Genomic DNA, 21558 nt, shown 5'->3' on the forward strand with positions numbered 1-21558 from the left:
AGTATCGGTCTCATCCTTGAAAAATCAAACCAAACCCCACGGTGCAACAGCCCCTGCGGGTCTTTAGGCTACCAAGCGACCGCTGCTGAACCTAAAGGTCTGAAGATTACGAGGTGTTATTATTATTATTTTTTTGGCACAACGAATCTTCTCGGCCGTTATTCTTGGCTTTTTAGACTGGGACCGCTATCTCATCGTCAGATAGCTACTCAACTGTAATCACGTAGTTTGAGTAGATCTCGAAACGGTCCTTACATCCAGGTAACAATCCTTAACCTGGCCGGGAATCGAAACCGGGTCGTCTTGGGCACACATGAACGTTATTCTTACACCACGGGGCCGGCAGTCTCATCCTTGGTTTTGACACCACTACTCTCCAGTGGTAGATTAGCGGCTTATAGGATTTACTACGTCTGCAGCCGAGTTGCCAAACCGTCTACTGCACTGGACATGAAGAAAGAGTTAAGACTCAAGAATAATGTTATTGGCATTACGTCCCACTAACTACTTTTACGGTTTTCGGAGACGGCGAGGTGCCGGTATTTAGTCCCACAGGAGTTCTTTCACGTGCCAGTAAATCTACCGACATGAGGCTGACGTATTTGAACACCTTCAAATACCGCCGGACTGAGCCAGGATCGAAACTGCCAAGTTGGGGGTCAGAAGGCCAGCGCCTCAACCGTCTGAGCCATTCAGCCCGGCTAAGACTCAAGATAGTGCTGAAGAAAGTGGTTTGACAGCTTCTACATACCAAACAAGGATCACTTAGAACTCGTTAACTCAGCAGGGTGCAGGGTATGATTGACTGTTGGCTTCCAGTTCACTTTCCAGGAACTGAGGCCGTCATGTTCTGTCCCCAAGTATATAACCAATATTAATGTGGGCTTGGCAGACTGATATGTAATAGCAATTTCTGACTTGGTGACGACAGCATTGGGAAACTGCATCACTCCTCGTACACATCTTCAGTGATACCTATGGCGAAGCTGTTGCGGATCAAACCTGCCTTCGAGCTGAGTATTCAACATACATTATTATTATTATTATTATTATTATTATTATTATTATTATTATTATTATTATACTGCGGATGCGAACTGTGTCGCAGATGTGTATCTAGCCCGGTTTTGCGGCCGGATGCCCTTCCTTCCTGACGCCAACCCTATGTGTGTTGGGACAAACAAAAACACCCAGTCCCTGAGCCGTAGGAATTAATCATACAGTTAAAATATCCGGCCCGGCCGAGGATCGAACCTGAGGCCCTCTGAATCGAAGGCCATTACGCTTACCGTTCAGCCAAGGAGCCATTATTATTATTATTATTATTATTATTATTATTATTATTATTATTAACAACAGCATTATCTGGAACTGCCGTTGTAGTCTACACCTTCAAAAACACATGAATCTGCTCCTGTATCCCTACATTTTGAACCATTATGACGCGAAGGAAAGCAGACTGTCCTTGTATGAAGACAGAGCCGGTTGCAGCTGCACAAAGAACAGGCCGAGACTGCACACCCAGCAGGGGATCTTCCCCTCCCGCCCTCAGCTATTTACGGTTCCACAACTTAGTCTTACTGTAATGGGTGGCGCCAAGCATGTTGACAGCGTCTCCACTCCGCACTCTTGACGTGTCTTGTGAATCTTAACCTGCACGTACTTGCTCTCTGAATTCCATCTTTGTTGAAATGTCTCTAATAGATGCTTAATATCGTTTCCAGTCTCTATATATGTGATAGTTTTCATGAAATCAAGCCCAGTACTCGAGATTAGTCAACAAGTTTGACAACCTAGCAATTGGCGCTAAGAGATGCGAGTTTGTCTGAAAGACAACCGCCATCCCAACAGGTTAAGTGTGACTTTAATTATGGAGGTTAAAACGAAGTACTGTACTTCAATGGCCCAGTTTTGCAAAGTAGGCCTATACATGATAATGAAAAATATATCTCATGTACCTTTATGGCATCATTCTCCGTAATTTCCCCGCGACTGTATAGGTTTAACCCACAGCATTCCGAAGCGTTTTAGACTTATATATTAATGTTTCAACAATTCTCTCTTTTGAATAAAAATCAAAAACATTATTAAAATTTTACCGCTAATTGGGTTTAACATTGGCATGTGTTTAGCAAAATTTAAATCAGCTACAGACGAAAACATTAGCACATGTACTTTACACGAATGGATAAGATCCACCACTGGATTAATAGGCTACAAGTAAAAGTTAGATAACATGAGATGGACGATGAATACGTCCAAGGAATCCCCTGTCTATCACCATAAAACGGATGAACCCGATGAACTCTAAATTGGGGCGTTTGGACTGGCCACCATGGAACTCTAGCCGAGTCTAGCATCGTACCATTTATGCCTACAGTAGCTCATCTCTTTCATCTTTCCTATCTGACATCTCTTCTTCGTCAACTCTTGTTCTCAATAATAATAATAATAATAATAATAATAATAATAATAATAATAATAATAATAATAATAATGTAATTTGCTTTACGTCCCACTAACTACTTTTATGGTTTTCGGAGAAGCCGAGTTCCCGGAATGTAGTCCCGCAGGAGTTCTTTAACGTATCCGTAAATCTACCGACACAAGGCTGACGTACTTGAGCATCTTAAAATACCACAGGACTAAGCCAGGATCGAACCTGTCAAGTTCGTGTCAGAAGGCCAGCACCTCAACTGCTTGAGCCACTCAGTCCGGTACTCCTGTTCTCTTCTGACCCCTAAGGTATTAGGTTTGTGAAGATCAGATCACTTTATCGAGCGAGTTGACTGTGCGGCTAGGGTCACGTAGCTGTGAGCTTGCATTCGTAAGATAGTGGGCTCGAGTCCCATCGTACGCAGCCCTGAAGATGGTTTCTCGTGGTTTCTCATTTTTACACGAGGCAAATGCCGGGACTGTACCTTAACTAAGGCCAAGCCCGCTAACTTAGCAATCCTAGCCCTTCCTCATCCTTGCGACATTAAACCGCAGATAAAAGAACTACCTGCAGAAAATTTCTGTAAAGACGTAAAACGGATGTATATATAACGAAACCCTCTGTACAAAACATAATTTATCTACTGTGAGAATGTTCAGTATGAGTGGGAGGATGGATGAAAGTTATGGGGTCCCGAGTGATTGAGACGGTAAATGTGTATGAGTGAGCCGGCCTAGCTAAAATATATGTGGGGTTTCTAGAGAGAGAGAGAGAGAGAGAGAGAGAGAGACTCTGTGTGTGTGTGTGTGTGTGTGTGTGTGTGTCGTCATGACTTGAATGTTGAACAGGTCTTGTGAGTATTATTGTATGTAAATATGCCTATGTAAATATTTTAACTGTATATAAGAACATCATGTAGAATGTAATTGTATATTTGTATATTATAATTTTAAGTGGTGATGGAGGCACTTTTGTGTATATGGGGCTATGCCCTTTCTCCATTCACCATCCCTAAATTGTAACTACAATTAGTGGAAAATAAATAATAATAATAATAATAATAAAATAAATAAGTAATCAGATCATCTTTCAGTCTCACATCAATCATGGTACTTCCTTTTTTTCGTTTGCTGTTATCATAATTAGGGACTGGAATACTTAACCAAGTGATATCTTTGATAAATGTCCAGATTCCTTGAAATCGCTTAAGAAAAGACTGGGGAAACAAGTAATTTTAATCTTATTGTTCTTACGTCTCACTGAAATGGCGTATAGCTTTTTGTGATGGGAGTGTCCGAGGACAAGTTTGGCTTGCCAGGTGCAGGTCTTTTGAATTAACGCTCATACGCGACCTGCGCGTCGTGATGAAAACGACACATACACCCCGCCCCCGTATCAACAGAATTAGCCAATTATGGTTAAAATTTCCTACCCTGCCGAGAATTGAACCCAGGACCCCGGTGACCAAAGGCCAGCACGCTAACCATATTACCACAGAGCCGAACTACGTCACACTAACTAATTATGACGGTTTTCGGAGACGCCGAGGTGCCAGAATTTTGTCCCGTAGGAGTTCTCTTGTACTTGCCAGTGAATCTATCGACACGAGGCCGCCGTATTGGACCACCTTCAAATACCACCGGACTAAGCCAGGATCGAACCTGCCAAGTTGGGGTCAGAAAGTCAGCGCCTCACCGTCTGAGCCACTCAGCCCGGCAGGGAAAAAAGTAATAGGAAATCTACCATGAAAGAGACGGCCTTAAATGCAGGTTAGTGGCGACTGACTGTTGTCCTCAGATCTCTTCCTCTGAGTTAAGAGGGAAAGATTATTACATTGCATTTGTCCATAAAACCATAATCACCACCATTAACTTAAGCGAAAGATCACTACGTTAGATAGATTTATGTGTACATTGTGTCCAACAAGGCCTTGGTGCAGGTCTTTCGATTTAATGCCACTGAGAGGAATGAGCCCTGCCAAGGATGACATATAATGTAAAAGATGGCACAAACACCTAGTCCCCGAGACAGAGCACATGCCCAGTAAATATTAAAATCCCCGGCACGACAGGAAATCGAACCGAGGACCCCTTGGACCAAATGACAGAATGCTAACCAGTTGATCATGGAGCCCGACACCAATTGTTGTTGTCTGGATCATCAGTCCAAAAGATTGGTTTGATGCAGCTTTTATTTTTATTTTTACGTAACTACATCTAGTCTGATCTCTTTGTCATATTCTTACCTTGGTCTTCCCCTACCGTTTTCTACCGCCTACACTTCCTTCAAAAACTAACTGAACAAGTCCTGGTGTCTTAAATTGTGTTCTATCATTCTATCCGTTCTTGAGTTCGGCTCCGTGGCTAAATGGTTAGCATGCTGGCCTTTGGCCACAGGAGGGCTGGGTTCGATTCCCGGCGGGGTCGGGAATTTTAACCACCATTGGTTAATTCGCTGACACGGGGATTGGGTGTATATATCGTCTTCATCATCATTTCATCCTTGACGCGCAGGTCGCCTACGGGAGTCAAATCAAAAGACCTGCATCTGGCGAGCCGAACACTTCCGGCACGAAAAGCCATACGTCATTTCATTTCATCCCTTCTTGTGGTTAAATTTCGCAAATCGTTCTCCTGTCACCAATTCGACTCAGTACCTCTTCATTCGTAATTCGATCTATCCATCTCACCTTCAGCATTCCTCTGCAACACTATATTTCAAAAGCTTCCGCTCTTTCTTTCCGAGTTAATTATTATCCATGTTTCACTTTCATAGCCTACAATGCCACGCTCCAGACTAAAGTCTTCGAAAACACTTTCTAATTTCTATATCAATATTCGAAGTGAGCAAATTTCTCTTTTAAGAAAGGCCTTCTTGCTTGTGCTAGTCTGCATTTTATGTCCTCCTTACAGACCTAAGATGCGGGGCTGAGTGGCTCAGACGGTTGAGGCGCTGGCCTTTTGACCTCAACTTGGCAGATTCGATTCTGGCACAGTCCGGTGGTGTTTGAAGGTGCTCAAATACGTCAGCCTCGTGTTGGTTAGATTTACTGGCACGTAAAAGAACTCCTGCGGGACAAAATTCCGGCACCTCGGCGTCTCCGAAAACCGTCAAGGTAGTTTGTGGGACGTAAAGCAAATAACATTATTATTATTATTATTATTATTATTATTATTATTATTATTATTATTATTATTATTAGATCTACGAATGCCATATATGTGGGCTTGTTTTTCTTAATTCGATCCTCCAAGATCAGACTTAAAACCAGGATTGCTTCACGTGTTCTACATTTCTTCTGAAACCAAACTGATCTCCCGACTCAGCTTCAACTTGTATCTCCATTCTTCTGTAAATACAGTAATACGCCACTTCTATCACGGGAATAACATATTCTAATGAAAGTAAAAATATAAGTGACAAAATCTCCACCGAGCTCGATAGCTGCAGTCGCTTAAGTGCGGCCAGTATCCAGTATTCGGGAGATAGTGGGTTCGAACCCCACTATCGGCAGCCTTGAAAATGGTTTCCCGTTGTTTCCCATTTTCACACCAGGCAAATGCTGGGGCTGTACCTTAATTAAGGCCACGGACGCTTTCTTCCCAGTCCTACCCCTTTTCTATCCCATCGTCGCCGTAAGACCTATCTGTATCGGTGCGACGTAAAGCCAATTGATAAAAATAAAAAGACAAAATCTCCTTTAGCGTTTTATGCAACACATATAAATGACATTTCTAAGTCATACCACAGGCTGAACGATTTAAAGGGCTCAGAAAATACGAAGCCAGGGAAAAATGAATTTTAAATCAGAGACACTATTGAAAAATACACTAAACCATCTGCCAGCTCCGGGTCCGTTTCAAATTCTGGATTGAAGGCTGCAACGAGGTTTCCTGATAAGAACCTCAATATATCTGAAGGCTTCATCACGCTGACCAAGTCACACTCCAATATCTGCAGCCCATCTGTCTAGGCAGTAGTCATCTTGGCAGTGTTAATGAGCTGTTGCGTCACGGATGTGTTATGTCTTTTTGTGTTAACGTCTGCAAATAGGTCTGATCCTGAGGGTACACCTGCCCATCTGTTAGTAACGGTAAAAAGAAATACATTCGATCAGTTCGAGATCTGCTGACAGGCACCATTTCTTCACAGCGCCTCTTTTCATTCATTCCTTTCCTCATCCGTGTCATCAAGTTCAGACACCGCGAGCACATGGCCTGTCTGGTCTCATGACACCGCTTGCTGACGCATACCGTAGACATGTATCTCGTGCCCGACTAGACAGAAAGAATAAATATCAGGTGGAGTTTATAAATATAACAGATAAGAATGTATGGATGACGTATTTCTAGAAGTGACAAGTTTCCCAGAAAACCCAGTAGCAACGTGATTCCGCTATGAAACATAATACATGCCGTCACTGAGTCACTTAGTCGTCTCCTATATAATATGTGCATTCCAGGATCGTCAGCATTCCATCTGTCTCATTTGTTGTACCATTACAAATCTGTTTCATTTTAATATCAGTGTTTCTGGCTTATAATAGTCTTTGACATCGTAAGATTTCGGCTGCCGATTGCTCGTCTGTTGTACAATCGACCTGGTCGATTAACGCATCAATTTCGATGTTCGTTCTTCCGAGTCGACGAGCCATAGAAATTTGTTTTCAAAATCTATCGACCTTGTCCAATTTCGAATCCACGATCCCGAGTACAGAAAGCTCGAACATCACCATTAATCTTGTGATTACCGAGCTCGATAGCTGCAGTCGCTTAAGTGCGGCCAGTATCCAGTATTCGGGAGATAGTAGGTTCGAACCCCACTGTCGGCAGCCCTGAAAATGGTTTTCCGTGGTTTCCCATTTTCACACCAGGCAAATGCTGGGGCTGTACCTTAATTAAGGCCACGGCCGCTTCCTTCCCACTCCTAGCCCTTTCCTGTCCCATCGTCGCCGTAAGACCTATCTGTGTCGGTGCGACGTAAAACAACTAGCAAAAAAAAAAAAAAAAAAAAATCTTGTGATTACCGTGGTAGTACTGCACCTGTTCGTCTCGGGTTCAACTCCGGGCTCTTTCAGGAATCTCAAAGAACAACGTGGACTTAGCCTCAGTTAGTTATTTCTTACCAACTTACAAGCATCCTGTTCTGGAAGAAGTACATTTACTTATAGTGCCGTATCCGTCATCGGACGTTGGCGGTCATTTTGACATAGTAGCCACACGGAATAGCGAAATGGTTGTTTGTCCGAACCACTGCCTCAGTATCTCCAGCCAAGATGTGCGGGGTCTCACAGGTCCTCTCCCCTCGATTAATTATTTGCAGGAGACTGTAATTTTCCGGGTGCCTCATGATATGACCGAAGTAGGCCTATGAGCGCTTTTTGATCTTAACAGCTCTACACAGTTCCTTTTCTTTATACTGTACATCTTTGGTCAATACCTCCTAATTTCGTATTCTGTCCACCCAACTGGTACGAAGCATGCGACGTTAGACCCACATATCAAACGCTTCTAATCTTCTCATAGTAACTTTTGTCATAGTCCAGGATTCGACACCGTACACCACGATGGAGAACACATAGCATCGTGCGATCCTAACCCAAAGCTAAATGTTGCCCTGGCCTTCTCAATGCGGCACTTTTATTTATTGGGAATGGTCCCTGTGCTCGTTGACAAAGCTGCTTATAGTCTGCGTTACGAAAGAACTATAAGAACGTGATTTTCTCGACCCTCTGTATCGGCACTCCGTTGATCCACAGGCCGAATCTACGACAGGGCCTTCGCGCACAGTAATTATTCAAGTTTAGAACAAGGTTTCCACTTTCGTCAGGATCTGATGCAGGTTTTCCACGCTGTCGGCTATAAGGACAGTGTCGTCAGCATATCTGATGTTAATCGTCACTTCATCCAGTTAGATGCGACTATCTCTATCATGCAAGAGCCTCCCTGAAGCAGGTCTCTGAACTGAAGCGAGGACAGAATACAACCTTGCCTCACACCTCGTTTGATTGTGACATCATTCGTGAGTCGATGTTCCACTTGAACACAGGGTTTAGGTTTTAATTATGCGTCTATCTTTGTCATCTATATCCGGTGCCATTTAGGTGGTCTGCCTGCCACTGTTCGGCATTCCAATTGTGCTACTGTCTAGCAACAAAAGCGGAAATCTACTGGAATGGATACTATGGCTGAGGTAATTTAATGTTGTCAGGTGACACCGACTATGCTATCAGAGATCTCTATTACATGCCAACAACAATGACATATAGTGGGAACATTTGTGAGCGTCCTATAAATGTCACCTACCTTAGCCGGGATCGAACCCGCGAATTTGAGATCATGAGCAGAACACCCTATCACGGATCCACCAGCCCGACTCCATGGCGTGCTGGCCTTTGGTCCAAGGGGCTCTGGGTTCGATTCCCGGCAGGATTTTAACATTCGTTAATTCCGATGGCTCGGGGCTGGGTTTTTGTGCCGTCTTAAGCATTAGATAGAATCCCATTCGCACAGACGCGCACGTCGCCTATAAGGCATCAACTCGAAAGACCTGCACCAGGCACCTCCGGAGACCACACGCCATTATTTACTGATCCACCGCGAGGTAGCTTCCTCCACTGGTGAATACGGGCGTAATGTCGGATTTATAAATGGACCTGTTTCATTTGGACCAAGGGTGCCAAATTTTGCGAGGTTCAAAGTTTCACAGACCTAATAATTTATTCTTTCTTTCTTAATCTGTTTGGTTTTTCCCTCGGACTCGGCGAGTGATCTCATCTCTACCGCCTCAAGGGCAGTGTTCCGGAGCGTGAGACATTGGGTCGGGGGATACAACTGGGGAGGTTGACCAGTACCTCGCCCAGGCGGCGTCACCTGCTATGCTGAACAGGGGCCTTGCGGCGGGATGGGAAGATTGAAAGGGATAGACAAGGAAGAGGGAAGGAAGCGGCCGTGGCCTTAAGTTAGGTTCCATCCCGGTATTTGCCTGGAGGAGAAGTGGGAAACCATGGACAACCACTTCGAGGATGGCTGAAGAGGGAATCGAAACCCCTCTACTCAGTTGACCTCCCGAGGCTGAGTGAACCCCGTTCCAGCCCTCGCACCACTTTTCAAATTTCGCGGCAGAGCCGGGAATCGAATACGGGCCTCCGGAGGTGACAGCTAATCACACTAACCATTACACCACAGAAGCGGACCTAATAATTTATTATTTTTCTGAATAGGAATAATAGGTATTTTAAATTTTAATTTAGCGAACTATTGCATTACTGTGCACTACATTTATATTATGTAGGCCTATTCCATTCAGAGTCCAGAGCTCATCAAACTGACACATATAAACGATGTGGGGACTCCCATGAATGCTTTTCGATACCGTACGCGAGCTCTATTCCTACGCTGCTCACGCGTAGATTCTAGAAAATATTTCAGAGACAATAAACGAATTACTAATGTACAGTATTGTTATGCCGAAAATTAAAAAAAATATGAATTCACAATTCACTCCATAATGCTGATTTTGTAGATGTATGTATGTATGTATGTTCAGTCTTCAGCCCTAAGGCTGGTTGGATCCTCAACAGCTCCGCCGTCAGCTGTCATAGATGGCCTAGGCATCACTGAAGATGCGTACTAGGGAAATAAGTAGTGAGGTAGTTTCCCGTTGCTTTCCTCACCGAGCCAGAAGTTGCTATTACATATCAGCCTGCCAAGCCCACTGAAATGCATGTACCAACTGACCCTATGAGCAACATTTTCACACCATTCATAGCAGGGACTGGCTGCAGAAGGAATGGCATTACTAGCATCGCTCATACCTCAGTCACTTTCATATTGTCAAAGCCAAGGATAAGACAGAGACAGATCAATGAAAGTAACAAAATTACTCTAGCGCATACCAGAAGACATAGTGCACTGTAAACACTAGGTCCTGCCAGCAAAGGCAAAGATTTTGTAGATACAGGCCTATAACCAACTACTCTTAATCTTTAAATGTCGAGTGTTATTACTATCCTCCAGGTTTTGCGTGTAATAAAATAGGACAGCTAACCAAAATAGGGACATTAAGCACCCTACATCCGAGTCTGCCTTTATTTGCAACTAGAACTGCGGCCTCGTTTATTTCTGATCAACTAAGCAGATTTTCTCACATTGTTACTCAAGAAACTCATGTTTTAAATATATGTATAGTACACAAAATACGCCAACGGCTTACGTGTTTCTACATTTCAACTGTAAAACGATTCTATTTATTCACTCCAGAGACTGGCTGAAGTCTCCCTGCTTCCCTGAAGTATAGTACAATGAATGCTTCAGTGAAGAGAGCTTACTGAACAATGAATATCATGCAGACATCTCAACGATTAAAACTGTATCCATACTGAACGTTTTCAGGAATTTCCCTATGACGTATCAAGAATTTGCAGCAAAGCTTATTTCCAGGTACAGCGCCTTAAAAGTACATTTATCAGAGAAATATCTGTAGTCTTGTTTCTCTGCCATATTATTATTATTTGCCTAAATATTGCAATAATAATTATCCGTCAACTGTCTGCATACCAGTACTTCAGGTAAAATTCTGGTTACAATAACATCAGGCTATTTTAGCATCTTACACGCCCTTCGCGAATAATTTCATAATAATATTATTAGCGTGGTTTTACGTCCGATGAACTACTTTTACGGTTTTCAGACGTCGAGGTGCCAGAATGTTGTCACGTAGGGGTTCTTTAACGCGCCAGTAAATCTACCGCCACGACGCTGACTTATTTGAGCACCTTCAAATACCACCAGACTGAGCCGGTATCGAACCCACCTACTTGATGTCAAACGGCCAGCGTTCTGCCGCCTGATCTACTCTGTCCGACGAATAATTTCGTTGTTTGTACAAATGGTTCTGTTGGATGAACGTGGAGCAAGGCGTGGCAGTTCGGTAGTTGTCGGTTCAGATCCCATGAAATACTGTAGGTACGATTTTAAGGAAAGTTATAAGATGAAAAGCAGGTGAAAAAGAAGACAGGAATAACATGAGTGGAAAATCAACAGAAATTAAAATGTCAAATTGTGCATGATACAACAGTTAGCTGGAGTAGTTCTACGGAGTATGTAAATCTCCCCTTATGACATAATTTTGTAGTAAAGAGCCGATATGTTTGGTATTTCTCTGTACTTTTACTCTGAGCAGAGTTCCCAATAGTCAAAGTTCAGTTCTCCTAGACTGCTTACAGTGAAACAAGGAAGAAAACTCCACACAGGAATACTTATAATGTAAAATTAGAATAAAACTCACGGTGAGAAGATTGGGGTGGGGAAAGAAAAAGACGTTGCTCGAGCATGTGAAAGGCACGTGGCTACTTCTATCAGATCAATCAGATCACTAGGTTTCTGACCGACTCCCATTGCTCTTCCTGTCGCTAAACGGCGCCTGCGAGGCACTATGCGGCTTGCATGGCGCAAACGTCTGGTGCCAGCTTCGGATTCCTATCGAGGGGCTTGGCGTGGGACTTGACCATTCCACCAGCTAGAGAACTGATTGTTCAGAATCATTTGATAGAGGGGATCCTACGGAGGAGACAGAATAAAAGTTGAGGAAAATAGCAGAACAAATATGTGCTCTTAGTAATACTAACGAACGAGAACGTCGCAACACTTCGTGATATAATCTGAATTATACCTGTTAAAACTGGAGTCGGTTTGGCGTTCATCGAGGGCATTTATGGACACATGCAGGATAGGGAACTTTCCTAAAAACTACATCATCACTTGCCTTCGTTTTATTTAGTAGGCAAATTGAGCCGTAGTAGCCATACCGTTCTACTGAGGCAGGTTTGATAGGCAACTCTCCTGTAACTTGCACAAGTGAGTGAACGGATACTTTCTGTTATAAAGAGGGAAAAGATAGTATGAGAAAACCTCACAGGCAACAATTTGAGGAGCCTTAAATTTCTATTTCTTTCAATATAAAATTAACTCCCCAAAGAATTGTAGAGTCAAATAATTGAAACAGAGTAAAATCGTAACACAAGGAAAAAGTTAGTTTTTCAAAGTACCGAGTATATCTATTAGTCTATATTTACCTGTGTTTTCTATTACTTGACTCTAAACAACAGTAAATATTATTGATTTGTGATAACTTTATTAAAAACTGTATATTACTCCGTGCAGTTTAGGTTATTACCACAACAGAACAGTATCGAAAATTTTAGGTCCCACAAAACAACTGCCATAACCATACAAATGTTGCTAAAACCATAAACATTTTTAATCCATTCGGTTCTTGCACGTGAATAAGCATGAACATATCTACGGGGCAGTACTGGCATTAAACCCTCACAGAAGAAAATAAGCTTCAAAGACACAACGAAATATTTATATTTTGGGTCGGGTTGATTAATTTATATTCTAAATTTTGAAAAGGAACTGCACTCATTCAGTAATATGATACTTGTTTAGGAACTATTTAAAAAGGACTTTCAGATTAAACCTTGAGGAAAAAAAAAGGAAAAATAAACATATTAAAACCATGCACTTTAAAATTAAAATAATGTACAAATAAGTAAGGAAAAAGTTCATAATAGACGTATTCATGAATCATAATTTATACGAATTTACATGAAAACGTTCGCATGCTGGAAAACACAGCGACCAGAAATAACAACTTCTTATGGTCGGAAAGGCTACACAGTAGAATACAGTTACTTGGGAAGACGGTGGGAGGTATTATAATAAACAATATATTTTATGCTGATATAGCTATGCTACTTCTTCCATGTCTCGAATTTATATCGTTTTGTAACATAATTGCATGGCTTACTCGAGAGAAAAGAGGGCAGGGAAACTGCTGGGGAACTACCCGACCGTAAGTCCGTATCCTTGTTTACTGAGGCTTCATTGTGCTGGCCGTGGAGCCACTGTGGCGACCTCTCCCTCCACGTGCGCCGTGCTATAACTTGCAGTATTGTCAGCAACTGTTCGTGTATTTACAGTCACAAACTGAACCCGTCATCTCCTCCAACATGAGATTGACTTCCTGGTTCACGATTTCACATCCAGTGGATCTCCCGAGCTCAAGCTAGAGTCTAAATCAGGACGTGGTTCTTAGTAATAGCTTTTCTAACGATAACGCATTTTTACCGGATGATTACTCAAAGCTAACGGTGCCATTTTAGGATATCCTTTGTCATCTTATCACAGGTAGTCTTCCAGCACGTGGCAAGGAACTAGATTAACACATACCGTAAACAAACAACTCTGAAAATGTTCGTACGGTACGGTACTGAAATTAAACGTGTCCTCCACCCAAGTACTTATGGCCTATTATGAAAGATAGCTAAAATGTTTGAGATGTATCTTTTCGGCTAATTAAATACATGTACGCAACTTCATTACATTGTACATCAAAGTGTAGAATAAACAAATCCCATAAAAGAATTACCCGCCACTGCGTCCACATTTTTAGTATCTTTAACTGAGTTTCTTACCACGAACTGTCTAATACCGGACCGGATCTGAATCTATCACAGCCTCTCTTACCTCGGTCATTATTTCCTTCAGCAATATATCATCCTCATTCATCTGCATTATAACATCCTGCTATCCCTTAAAGCATATCTCTATCTGTAAATTCAAATTTGGCCTTAAAGAGTTCATTACGGATAGCCCACAACTATTATTCCCACTTGTTTTTAAAGTATGAAGTCTACCGTCATGTTGAACAACTTAATATTATAGCAAGAAACCAGTATCATACAGACATCCAATATAAGCTTCGTTACATAAATATATTTGCTAATTACAATCTATGCATTACCCAACAAAAAATACTGAAATACTGAAAAAACAATTCATACAAAAATGTAAATACTGAATAGCTGTTCAATTGAAATGGAACTACCTCAAATTATTAATATTTTATGGATCATTATGCAATACCTGGCTTGTGAGTATTCCATTCCTTCACTTGTAGTCTGGCTACTTGCACAGAGTCCGATACTTCTGTTGCCACTAGACAGAGGATGGAAGCAGAAATGGGTATTAAACAGCAAAACAATCTCGTACACCGAGCCATTATTTACTAGATTAACTTCGGAAGGAGCCTTCTGTGTACGGAGTATCCTTGTTCTCACCGGGTTAACGCCATCCACACGTGTTCACGGAGGCTTTGACGGCATACTTAACAACCCGCTATTGTCTCGGTAGTAATGAGGATCAACATTGTATTTTTAAACTGTGCTTGTATCGCCACATTAATTTTTAGCGAGTTTGTTTCTTTCACTATTAGTCCTAATTGCTAATCACTGACAGGAACTCTGGTTATATCACAGGTACTATAAATACATATTATAAAAGGTAAACGAGCAATGTTGTCACACATACGAACAAGTGTCACACTTGCTGAGCACTGAACACACACACCCTACCGCGCCGCCACTCGAGACACGACTGACGTTGAGCACTTTAGCGCCGGCAGGCCGGGCCGGCGATAAGCCAGTGTAGACATTCTCTGTTTGAGTAGATCGCGTAGTCCCTCCTCCCCACCACCGCAACGCTATAGTCCTCTTCCCCTCGTGCCTACAGGCCCCCCAGAAACTTGCCCGACAGCCTGCCTCATACCCTCGCTGCCTTTAAACAAAACTTAAAAAGTCTAAAGAAAGATAGACCCTTGAAAAGTATATAAAGTACAGGCCCGTCTTTAGCTCTCTCTCTCTCTCTCTCTCTCTCTCCCTTTCTCTTTCGCTCTTATTTTCTCCCTACCCTCTCTCTCTCTCTCCATACTGGTCCCTTGATGTGTCCGCATCCCTCCTACTGCATACTTGTCCAAAGTTCTTCTGCGCCAGAAATTGTTGAAAGAATACGCCCTGACGTTACTGAAGAATAGCGATCACCTTTTCACGATCATCTTTTTGAAAGAAAATAGTTATTATTTTAATTATGTATTTACATTTTTGCTAGTGTTTTAACGTCACAGCGACTTTTATGCCGACGATGGCTAGGATTAGTAATGAAGAGACCGTGGCCTTAACTAAGATGTAAAAATGGGGAAACCACGGAAAACCATCTTGAAGGCTGCCGACGTGAGTTTCGAACTCACATCTCCTGAATGCAAGCTCCTAGCCTTGTGATCTGAATCGCCTATCCTACTCGCAGGGTTATTTATTTATTTATTTATTTATTTATTTATTTATTTATTTATTTATTTATTTATTTATTTATTTATTTAGCAGTGCCAAAGTTAGGCTCGTGGCCCTCTCTTACACTTAAGTATGTTAAATGCAGGATCATAAATGATTATTAACATACAATTAGAGAACAAAAGACAGCTACGCTAGTTAACAGTTTGGTAAACTACATAACAAGGGGAGAAAGCAATGCGTATCGAACAAAAGAAATAAGAAGCATAATAGTAAACAAAGAAAAGAAATAAACACCGTAATGAAACAAAGTACAAAATGAAAACATACGCATATCGGAACATTATACATAATAAGAGAAAACAATTATGACGTTTAACAGCGAAGCTGCTTAAGCTGCTTCAAGCTAAATATTATGCACATACACGTAAGTTTATACGCTGACTAACAGTTACCCGCGGCTTCACTCGCGTGGATTAGGTAATATGTTAAAAGTAATCGTTCTTCGGTACTGTACTAAGACATTATCTCAAAATCCCTAAAGTATAAAAACTCACCGAAAAATTGAGTTTCTTTTACCCCAGAAACTCTTTGTAAACCACGTTTGTGGTATTGCCTTTTGGGGTTAAGATGACCATGCGACATAGAACTGTTCATGTGAGAAATAGTCTTCTCTAAGTCGAAAATAAAAATAAAATATAAAATAAAAATGTTCCTTTATTTTTAAAAGAGATTCCAAATGTCTATTTCCACATCTGTAACATCTTCAGTTTTGAGATATAAGTATCCCAATAAAAATAATTCAACCTCGTTATCAATCCTTCCCCCACCCTCACCCCTATCTAAGTGAATTTTCCGAATTTTTTTCATGTTTCTTTATATTTAAAGGAGATTACAAATACCAATATACACGCCTGTAACATACTCAGTGTTTCAGATGTAAGTATCCTCATAAAAAAAGTAATTTAACTTTTTTCACTTCTTTTCACCCCCGTCAGTGCCTTTTCCGAAAAAAAAAATACATGTTCCTGTATTTTAAAAAGACTTTTCGAATACCAGTACCAAGTTCATGTTAAGTTTTTGACATATACTGTAGATATACCGGTACCCATTTCAAAAATTCACACGCTTTTTCAAATCTTTTCACCCCCTTAAGTCGATTTTCCGAAAACAAAAACAAACTGTGAGTTTATTTTTAAAGGACATTTCAAATACCAGTTTTAACGTCTGTAACATCTTCATTTTCTGGGATATAAGTATCCTCATAAACAGAATTCAATTCCTTCTTTACTTATTTTCACACACCTCCCCCCCCCCCCTCTTAAGTCGATTATCCGAAAACAAAAAAGTAGGTGTTCCTTTATTTCTAAAGGGAATTCTAAATATCAGTTATCACGTCTGTAACATCTTTAGTTTTTATGATATAAGTATCCTCATGCAAATACAATAATTCAACTAATTTTTCAATTCTTTCAACCTCCCTACCCATCTTAAGTAATTTTCCGAAAAAAATACGTGTTTATTTTTAAAGGAGATCCCAAATACCAATTTTAAAGACTAAAATCTTAATTTTTGAGGTATAAGTACCCTCATACAAAGAATTCAGTACTCCCACTCCCCGTTAATTTGATTTTCCCAAAAAATGCGTGTTTTTCAGATCTGTTACCTTCATTTTTTGAGATATAAGTATCCCCATAAAATAATTCAATTTCTTCATTTACTTTCATCCTCCCCCCTCCCTTAAGTGAATATTCCAAAAACAAAAAAATACGTGTTTCTTAATTTGTAGACGAGCTTCCAAGTACCTAATATCAGGACTACCATCTTCAGTTTTTGAGATATGTGTATCCTCACAAAAGTAATTCAACTCCTGTTTCACCCCTCCTCCCCCCTCCCTCCCCCTCCCTCCCCCTCCCTCCCACCAAGTTGATCTTTTCCCCAAAATGCGCGTTTCTTTATTTTTAAAGGAGGTTCCAAATACCAATTTTCACATCTGTAACATCTTTCGTTTTTTTAGATATGTGTCCTCATACAAATAATTCAATTAAGGCCACGGCCGCTTCCTTCCCATTCCTAGCCATTTCCTATCCCATCGTCGCCATAAGACCTATCTGTGTCGGTGCGACGTAAAGCAAATAGCAAAAAAACAAAAAAAACAAAAAAACAACAAATAATTCAATTAATTTTTCAATTCTTTCACCCCGTTAAGTGGATTTTCTGAAAACAAAAGAATACATGTTTGTTTAGTTTTGAAGGAGATTCTAAGTACACATTTTCACGTCTACAACATCTTTAGTTTTTGAGATATAAGTATCCTCATACAAATAATTCAACTTATTTTACCACTTTTTCATCCCGTTAAGTGGATTTTCTGAAAACAAAGAAATGCGTATTGGACCCTTTAAGGTCCTTCGAAGGATACCTACCTTACTTACCTATCAGCAAATTGGCATGAGATCTTTCTCTTGGGTCGTTGACGGGTTCTTCGTTACTTGCTTAGGTAAGAGGCGGGTTTCAGTAATTTAAGCTAATATCTACAATGAGAGTATTCGAGTTGAAAGAAATGGATGTTAATTGATCATATGCGATAAAGTCGAAGAAACTGGTGACATTATACCACCTTAAATCAACGAACTCAGTCTTGTCCGTTTAAAAGAAACAATAATTTAATAATAACGATGATGAGAGACGCTGGCTTTTGAGACCATAATTCAATTGCCTGGGGGGCATCCTTTCTTTACCATGTTATTTGTTCGGGGCGTCGACCCATGTGGATCTTTTGCCCCTAGGGGCATCCTTACTAGAAACCACTGTCTTAATTTAAGAATGAAATATAGTCTATAGATCCCTACGATCGGTTTCCATGTGAGTCTGCATGTACCACCATAATGATTCGTGATGATCCAGCCCCCGTAACACGAGCTCTGGACTCTTGGTATAATTAAGGCAGTCCAATCGATATGTGACACACAGTGGTTGTACGGCATGGACCCTTAATTGAATCGATGTGACCTGCGACTATGTCATGGACTGGCATCTAACTTTGTGGTTTATGTTAAAAACATTATGGGTGATGACCGCGAGAAAAATGATAATACATTGGCAGACGGCCTGAAACTAAGTCACTGAAGTTGATGGCCCCATGACCATCCAACCTTCTAGCTGAAGGCTTAACACGATTAAGATACAGTAGTTGATGACCAAGGTTTCCACATTAATAACTCCCCAGCACATCTGATGTTCAACAAATTTTCTCTTCTTCTTATTTCTTTATCTGTTTACCCTCCAGGGTCGGGTTTTCCCTCGGACTCAGCGAGGGATCCCACCTCTACCGCTTCAAGGGCAGTGTCCTAGAGCTTCAGACTCTGGGTCGGGGATACAACTGGGCAGGATGACCAGTACATCGCCCAGGCGGCCTCACCTGCTATGCTGAACAGAGGCCTTGCGGGAGGGGGGGTGGTAGGATGGGAAGATTAGAAGGGATAGACAAGGAAGAGGGAAGGAAGCGGCCGTGGCCTTAAGTTAGATACCACCCCGGCATTTGCCTGGAGGAGAAGTGGGAAACCACGGAAAACTACTTCCAGGATGGCTGAGGTGGGAATCGAACCCACTTCTACTCAGTTGACCTCCAGAGGCTGAGTGGAACCCGTTCCAGCCCACGTACCACTTTTCAAATTTCGTGGCAGAGCCGGGAATCGAACCCGGGCCGCCGGAGGTGGCAGCTAATCACACTAACCACTTCACCACAGAGGCAGACGTTCAACAAATCAAAAAATCAAAAGAACAACAACAACAACAACAAACGCTCACAACACTTGTGACAGTAAAGTCCCTTGCCATCGGGCAATCGTTACGTTAACAAGTTGAAATTTCCCAGCAAATAAAACTAAGATTTCCAGAATACATTTTTAAGTTAGTCGCTTAGTTTTAAGTTAATTCTCAAAATACTGTTCCATTGAATTTAATAAATTGTTAAATGAAGTAATCTGATAATCCTAATTAACAACAAATTTTATCTCCATATAATTTAATTTCACATAAATGAATTGTTTATTCCACTATTCAGTACTTTATATTATTTGCAATGCATATATTTACATTACATTATCTATCCCGGACAAAATGGATTCTTTAAACTCCCTAACTGTTTAAGTACTTTTTTATTATCACTCGGACCTGTTTGCCAAAAACATTCCTTTGACGAAAAATATTGATCTGATATTGTTTATGCTCAAAGTTTTCTTCAGCTGGAAACGAATTACATTGTCATATCTACCGGTACCAATATTTATTTATTTATGTATTTATTTATTTATTTATTTACTTATTTATTGCATGACGTCACTCAACAAGTTTACGTTATAACACTAATAACTGTTAAGAAACTTGGATAATCCTAATCGTAAACCTATAATCTGCATAAATTTACACTAAAGTAAAATAAAACAACCCATGTCAAATCGCTTATAACGCCTACGTTTATCCCTTGGACTGATTCCGTCACCTCCTTCGATATGATTTCAGGTCGATGAGACTCAAGTGTCGTAATGCACCTCACCCAACTCTAGGGTGGATGGACTACTGCACCCCATGTGCTCCACAAGCATGACCACATATCACATGAACCGACATTTGTGCCTTAGAAACCAACAACACCACAACACAATCATCCATTATGAACTCTATGGATTGACAGCTATTGTGACGTTCAAATAAAATAATCGCAAACCTTTGGACAACTCTCAACAACACAAACAACATCACTACAAATTCTCAAATTTTGACATCCCTGAAAATGGTTATTTCCAACATAACATACCATCGTGTCATTTCCGTCGCTTCGATAATGAATATCAAGTCTCTACTAAACGACTCTCTTCTAAAATACAGAAATCTAACTCCAAACATTTTCTACAAGTGACAAAGTCTCAGTTACAGTTTCCTTCTAACAATAAACTGGTTCGACCGCCCAACAGCTGGCTTAATAACGGGAGCATGACCCTTCCTCGCTATCTCTTCCAAAAAATTGCATACGTTATCTTGACCTGTATCAAATGAAAACCTCGCCTCGCTGACAATTCGCATGAAATATCATTCTTGATCCACGTAGACTATGCGAAGATATTTAATTTAAAACGTCACTTGAAATATTCTTGTCCATCACAGTCCTACGGTTTCACGTGGAATCCTAACTATGGATTGACCCTATTCCCATATCATTACATTACACAAAATACATCCTCGGGTTGCCTACAATGAAAATCCCGGCATAAAGTCTCTTCTACGTTACAGAATTTCAACAACCTGATCCACATTCCTTCCCATCTTTACAATACTTATACCACTTGCTATCATAAATTCTCTACACGACAATAATATGGAATATCTCTCTTTTGTGATCTACCATGTTGTTACATAAAACACTCTGTGACAAACTAACCATCTCTCATCGCATATCTGAGATTGACAATACAATATTTCCGAAACTCACAACTTACAAAAAAATTTACCGTCATTTTCCTCTCTTAAATTCTACACAGGTTTTAACAGACTTTTGGAATAGCACTCCTCTTTCACAAATCACACCGGTCTCGCCTCGTAACTTCCCTTGACAAAATTTACAGCGCCGAACACACGACGGTGTGCCTTCCGCAACAGCTGACATTCCATCATTATCGCGCACTCGCTCTAAGTAGTAAACCACGGATTACACTTACAGGAATTTCATCTTTACGCTGAACAGAATTTTAGGATAAATTAATGTCTTAACTTTGGCAAACAACAAATATAGAAAATAAACCTACAGAAATGGTATTTTGCTCTAGGTATTATATTCGTTTTACAACCATCAAATCTATTACTATACAATATTTCACACGCTAGTTTCACGACTTTCCGATTATCCAAGAAACATAAAAATGACCTTTTGTCGCATTCCTCTGACATTTTTACGAAATAAAAGGGTGACTGAAATGCGTCACAGATACACAAA

The 21558-nt window shown here is 40.8% G+C and overlaps 1 protein-coding gene across 1 annotated transcript in view; it reads right to left on the reverse strand.

Annotated features, from left to right (window-relative positions):
- Window positions 1–14839, reverse strand: part of LOC136858251 (uncharacterized) — a 195695-nt gene extending 180856 nt beyond the window's left edge. Inside the window, exon 1 of the mRNA XM_067137652.2 lies at window positions 14368–14839. Within this exon, the coding sequence (XP_066993753.1) occupies window positions 14368–14503 (136 nt within the window). The 5' untranslated portion in view covers window positions 14504–14839. The remainder of the gene's footprint in view (window positions 1–14367) is intronic.
- Window positions 14840–21558: the final 6719 nt, after the last annotated feature.

Source organism: Anabrus simplex, chromosome 1 (assembly GCF_040414725.1).
Source record: "Anabrus simplex isolate iqAnaSimp1 chromosome 1, ASM4041472v1, whole genome shotgun sequence".
Lineage (NCBI taxonomy): Eukaryota > Metazoa > Arthropoda > Insecta > Orthoptera > Tettigoniidae > Anabrus > Anabrus simplex.